Source organism: Cariama cristata, unplaced genomic scaffold, assembly GCF_000690535.1.
Source record: "Cariama cristata isolate BGI_N322 unplaced genomic scaffold, ASM69053v1 scaffold26210, whole genome shotgun sequence".
NCBI classification, from domain to species: Eukaryota; Metazoa; Chordata; class Aves; order Cariamiformes; family Cariamidae; genus Cariama; species Cariama cristata.
In genome coordinates, this window is record NW_009595676.1 from 9,385 (window position 1) to 16,154 (window position 6,770).

Genomic DNA, 6,770 nt, shown 5'->3' on the forward strand with positions numbered 1-6,770 from the left:
CTCTTTGGTCAGAACAGACAAGACTCACAGCTGGCCGAAACCAAGCCTACCACAACTACTCATGTACATAAAATTACTTGTAGTATGGCTCTAGGTCTGAGGAAGAGGAAAGAGAGAGGGAAAAAGGTGTATAAACAGGCTGTGCACATCCCATAAAAATCCGTATTAGAGGTATAGGCGTAATTATATTATTGTTAAAAAGCGCAGGCAATTTGATAAGGCTGGTAGCTGGGACCCTATCTTCAAAATATTTGTGCACTTGAATAGCTTTATATTCACAAATGGATCCAGTACATTATTTATCATATTCATTTACTTATTTAGTAGCTGTTGCTGCCAGTGAGCAAATTGCTTTTGTAACACAGAGGAAGGCACAGTTTCTTCTCCACAGAGCATACAGTCCAAGAGTAACATCTTGTCTTGCCTGTTAGGTTGGTTTCTGGGGATGCTTCAGCAGTTTTGTAAGAGAAAACATGCAAAAGACAGAACTGCATTTGAGGAGCCACTGCAGTTTGCATGTAGTTGCACGTTTTGGGGACATAGATTTGTGCATCATGCCACTATTGCGCATGGAGCACTATTCATGAAAACAATGAGAAATTTGCAGAAAATAACTGCAAAGGCAGATCCATTAACTGCAGCATGTGATTAGTTTAATCTGCTTGCAGAACCACTCCCCACCCTTTGGGGAAAATTGCACGTACATGTTAAAAATAATCATTTGGCACCCTGAGGCATTTCTCATTTAAGAAACAGGACAGTACTTGTGTACATAAAATATATTACAAAGAATCATAGTAAATAAGCATACAAATGAGGTCCACGAAGTTAGACAAGAAGATGAACTTTGTTCTATTTATTCCGTTTGCTTCCTTTTCACAACATAAATTTTGCAATGCAGTAAGCTATCCAAACATTTGTATTTTTATAATGCAATTAACTTTGATAATTATAGTGTGTCCTTATTGTAAAACAGAGCCATCTAGTATTTATTGTTATGCAACACCATTTATTTTCTGCTTAAAGATTTAAGAACAGAAAAATTAAAGAAAAATAACATTTTTTAAACTAATTTACTAATGTCAAAATTTTACAGTTCGGATTGGACAATAATTTCTATGCACAATATATAACTTCGATTGCATTTCTTTCAGAACTGTGACCATAAGTTTAACAGCATGTTTGATTCAACTTTTACTCTCTTATTAGAAACCAAATACCATGTACAGCACCATCTAGGCAAGCCAATGTTTTCTAATATATAAGTATGCTTTTTAACAGTGGAATATAAAATTCATAATTTTCAGCCAAAAATTGGCAAATGCGTAAATCTTGTGTAAATTTTTCTGTCGGTCATATTCCCGTGGCAGCAGTGAACCACTCCTACTTCCATGTACGTCATCCCTTTCGGTTTGCTATATAATAATATGTAAAGAATATATAGGGCATTAAACCTGCCTCAGCTTGCAAGTCTACTTAGCTTTCTCCATATGAGTTACGTGACTTTTAAAGAATTGATCCTAGGCGTAAAATTAAGCATAAGTGAGGCACATGATACGTACACCAAGCCGTGTTACAATCAGATGTACTTTGAAAGTGGTGAAGGCAGAATGGACTAACGACATCGTCCTGTATTTACTATTCCTGATAAGGCAAACAATTTTAAATGAGGCAGCAGACCTAGTACGTCTGGGCCTGTTCTTGAATTTAAGTATATGCCTAAGTGACTTTGCTTGGCTAGAGGAATTGTAGTTAATAAATAACTTTTATGTTTACAAGCAAAACCAGAAGTTCTAAGTCTTACTAGTGACAGCTTCTAACTGGGATCTTAGACTAGAATGATTTATTTCCATTTTCATTTCTTCTCATAAGTAATAAATAATTTTGTTAATCAAAAGAGGCATAAGCTATACCCTACAACATTATTCTTTGCCTGTCATGCCCTCAGTGACATCTCGGAGAACCCAGACCTTTGGTGGACTCACACAGACGTGTCTGACTGAAATGTAATATATTGCTCGTTCAAAGCCTGCTCACATTTCCTTGTCACTTTTACTAGCTAGGATACTCACTGAATTTAAATGAGTTTTCCCAACATTAAAAATTGGGAATTAATGGCAGTTTTTTGCTGGTCTCATACACACATACTCGCACACACACGCACATTCCAGGAAAGAAATTCATGCTGATCAGCAATTTCTTGTCTATTGCTGCGTATTTCCAAAAACTATGAGGTAAACCTAAGTCCAGCAGAATGAAACCTGGGAGTAAGATTTTCCTTCCAGAAGAGATACAAGAAAGTGTGCAAATTGTGGTAATATGAACACCGTGTATTGATATCTCACAAGGAAAACATCAGTAGACCAAGTCATGACTAATTGTTTTAAAATAATGGTGTTGGCAGAACACCAGATGGGATTGCACTTTTTACCCTGCTAAGTGAAGTATTGTAAATGCTGCAAGGCTGCTGAAGAGTGAGAAAGCAGACAGAGGCATGGCATTTTAGCGGACGAAAAAGTCACCAAGTAAATGAGCTATTCTTAAAAGCGATCTTTTAGAACTAAGTGCTAGAGAATACCAGGGTTCTTTACATTAAGAAAAGAACTCCACACAGTATTACACCTTGCAAAACTGTGTAATTTCATGAACTAGCACTGATACTGAAGTGTCTTCTTTTACAGGAGTCTCGCAAATAATAATCTCCAGTCGCTTCCAAAAGACATATTCAAAGGCTTGGATTCTTTAACAAATGTGTAAGAAAGCAATTAATTAATCTATTAATTACACTAGAAATATAAAGAGATGATTTTGGAGGACATTCTGAGTGACCATTCAAACCGATAGCCAGTAATGAGATGTTATTACCAGGTAGAGACTACCCAATATGGGTAGGCTTGTTTTTTGTCTACTGTTGTTGATAATTTGCCTTAGTTTTGAATATTCCACCAGTTATAAAGATAAGTAATATTGTTAGTAGTTATGTAAAAGAGCTGCATGTTCATTAAGACTTAGTGAATAAGAAGGAAGTATCCTTAGGGATGCATGAGAGAGCAGGGCATGAGGGGAAGGTGGAATATATTTAATGGAGTAACATTTCTATGTGCAAGTAATTTCTGGGAAGGCTATCTTCTATCACAAAAGCATGCGTCTTAGTAAGTACCATATCCCATACTAAATCTAATTGCAACCAAACCAAAACATGAACTTGTTTAAATATATAACCTAAATGCCAGTAAAAATACAAAATATAAACAGATAAATCCTATAGTTGCTTCACTGAAATATGCCCTGTTTACAACACACCAAATTCTGATTCACCCAATTTGAGACAATGAGCACAGAACATCCTTTGCCTGCTCCCTGTATTAACAAGGGAGGCTGAATTCATAGTGTAGAGCTGCAGCAGTAAGATGTGGAGATGGTCAGTGTACCTGGTAGCATTACTTGGCATGACTGGTCATGGCCAGGTGGTTACACAGTCTGGTCCTGGCACTTGCCCGTTCCTGTACATATGATCTGAAATCTAACTGAAGACAGCTGTAAAAGACTTGAACAGAACACCTTTGCTTGTGTCTCCTAAAGCCCTAAATGTGTATGTCTAAAGGAGATAACAAATACTGACTGGCTGACCATCAGGTTACGTTAATTCCAGTTTTGTTATCTAGAATGCTTTTATTGAGAAAAGGTAATCCAAAAGAAACAACCTCTCGAAATATGGGGGTAACAGTTTGGTAGCCTTTTGTGTACATGTAAACTTGGGGAAATCAACAAAAATTTCCTACTGATAATCAAGTTAAGTTCTCCTTGATTACCTTAATATAATTAAATCTGTGTGGGTTCTGGTATGTAGATTTAACTATGGGTTGGGACAAATTAAACCAGGAAGGCATCAACTGAAAATAAGTAAGAGGGCAGATATTTAACAAGAGCCCAATTTGTTGTTGTCCTGCAAGGAGGAGTACATCAGCTGACTACTTATTTTCAATGCATGATTTATTTGTTTTAGAGATCTTAGAGGCAATGCATTTAATTGTGACTGCAAACTGAAGTGGTTAGTGGAATGGCTGGGCAGCACCAATGCAACAGTTGAAGACATTTACTGTGAAAGCCCACCAGAATATAAGAAGCGCAAAATCAATAGCCTCTCTCCGAAAGAATTTGATTGCATTATTACAGGTAATGCGCTTCAAATTATTTAATCTTGTTAAATTGAAGTCAAAGCTATGTATTTTTTTATTCTAGGGTCCATTTTTGCAGGAAGTCTGCATACTGGATGGAACTTCCGCTAAAATCAGTATGAATTCTGTGCAGGTGTAAGTCTGACATGCGAATCACTTTGAAGTAGGGTCTTATATTGCAGCTTCTACTCAGACTTTAATATGCTATATAAAGATTTGGAGAACTGGGACATAAACCAGCACCTCTTTTATTTGAAAAAGATTGAAAAACAAGTTGCAGTGCTCCTTTATCAGCAGAAAAATTGGACTAGTGATGAAATACTGTAATTTGTAATAAATTGGTGTCTGTTAACCAAATGTTTTTTCAGTACAGTATGGTAAGTATCTCTGTAATTATGATATGTTGTGTGTACTTTTGCAGAATTTGAAGTTTATCAGTCCTTGCCATACCAATCTCTGTCAGTAGATACCTTCTCATACATGAATGATGAACACGTGGTTATTGCTCAGCCTTTTACCGGAAAATGCATCTTTCTTGAATGGGACCATGTAGAAGTGATGTTCAGGAATTATGACAACATTACAGGTATGAACACTGCTTGACAAATAACATTACAACTGCTGATCCCAAAAGTGGTGCTAACCCTGTCTCTTACTTTTCTTTTTATAGGTACTTCAACTGTTGTGTGTAAACCTATAGTTATTGAGAGTCAGCTGTATGTCATTGTCGCACAGCTGTTTGGAGGCTCCCACATATATAAAAGAGATATTTTTGCTAATAAGTTTATAAAAATTCAAGATATTGAAATCCTTAAAATCCGAAAACCCAATGACATTGAAACTTTCAGGATTGCTGAAGACTGGTATTTTGTTGTTGCAGACAGTTCAAAGGCTGGTTTCACCACGGTTTACAAATGGAATGGGAATGGATTTTATTCCCATCAGTCTCTGCACGCCTGGTACAGAGATACTGATGTGGAGTATCTTGAAATATCTGGCAAACCACATTTAATTCTGTCAAGTAGTTCCCAAAGACCTGTAATATATCAATGGAACAAAGGAACGAATGAATTTGTTAAGCGTTTTGATATCCAAGATATGGAAGATGCATATGCAGTGAAACATTTCAAAGTGAAAGAGGATGTGTACATTTGCTTAACAAGATTTATTGGGGACTCTAAAGTAATGAAATGGGGTGGTTCAGCATTTCTGGATTTACAAAGGATGCCATCCCGAGGGTCAATGGTATTCCAACCGCTTCAGATAAGTAATTATCAATATGCCATTCTTGGAAGTGATTATTCTTTCACTCAAGTCTATTATTGGGATGCTGAAAAGGCAAAATTTGTGAAGTTTCAAGAATTAAACGTACAGGCACCAAGATCTTTCATACATGTCTCCATCGATAAACGAGATTTTCTCTTTGCTTCAAGTTTTAAGGGAACTACATTGATTTATAAACATGTCATAGTTGACTTAAGCGCATGACACTCATAATTCTGAGATTACATCAGACTTTCTACCATAAGTGGACAAAATGAACTAAATGCATGATGACTCTCTTATCTTACTTCCAAATGAATGCCTTTAAAAGTTGAGATTGCTAGAACAAAATATTACTAGTATCTTCATCTTTAATTGTCAAGTCTAGTGGTGTTGGAAGTTGCATTTTTTAACAGAAAGAAATTAAATTAACTGTTCTTTGCATCCACAATATGTAAATATGTGTGCAACTGCATCTGTTGCTATAAAGAATATTAAGATGTAATTTTCCATTTATTTATTCACCTGTTTGAAACAACTGCCAAATAAAATGTTTACATTTTGTGTCTTTCACATTCCAAATATTATTTGCAGGTGATACTTTTTATTTGTGTATATATAATACACATATAAAATAAACCCCAGAAGGCATATTGCCCAATGCGGTGTCATAGTGCATGGAAGATACACAATATCGAAGAACAGGTGGGTTTTACATATAACAAGAAGTTCTTCATAAAAACACTGCATTGAATCCCAATCCTATAAATTATCACCTGGACATATCCTTGCATTTATGTGAAGCTTGACTGATTTCAACAGGACTCCACTCAGAAAAAAATGTTCAGCTATATAGATCCAGTTGTAGGATGGAGGGTTCAGTTATATAGATCCAGATGTAGGATGGGGTTTTGTAGGATGGGGCTTTGTACTGTGTCTAGCTGGAAGTACCTGATTTTCTAAAAACGTACAGAGAAATCAAAGAATAAAATATGATGTAAAGGGCTGTCTTTCTCCACCTCATGCTGAAACAGCACAAAACAAATCTCAAGTATAACACTCAGGCTGTTACTGTGCTGAAAGCTAGAAGCACAGCTTATTTTTCAGCTAGCATCATTTCTATATCTGAACTCTCACACATCACTTGCATGAATTCTTTGTGTCCCTGTCAAGTCTTTCCACTGTAATTGCAATTATTTAATCTTCAATTATTTTATTCATTATTCTGAATGAAGCTAGTGAATGCGAAGTCATTTTTTTCCACTGTTCTGCAATGAAGTTTAGTAACGGATACTTCTGAAATTCAAGGAACTTTGAATGTGGCAGGAC

At 36.0% G+C, this 6,770-nt stretch overlaps 1 protein-coding gene across 1 annotated transcript in view; it reads left to right on the top strand.

Annotated features, from left to right (window-relative positions):
• LGI1 (leucine-rich, glioma inactivated 1) overlaps positions 1–6,023 on the top strand; it is a 12,508-nt gene extending 6,485 nt beyond the window's left edge. Inside the window, exons 5-8 of the mRNA XM_009703033.1 lie at positions 2,682–2,753; positions 4,007–4,176; positions 4,600–4,764; positions 4,849–6,023. Coding sequence (XP_009701335.1) covers positions 2,682–2,753; positions 4,007–4,176; positions 4,600–4,764; positions 4,849–5,666 — 1,225 coding nt within the window. The 3' untranslated portion in view covers positions 5,667–6,023. The remainder of the gene's footprint in view (positions 1–2,681; positions 2,754–4,006; positions 4,177–4,599; positions 4,765–4,848) is intronic.
• Positions 6,024–6,770: the final 747 nt, after the last annotated feature.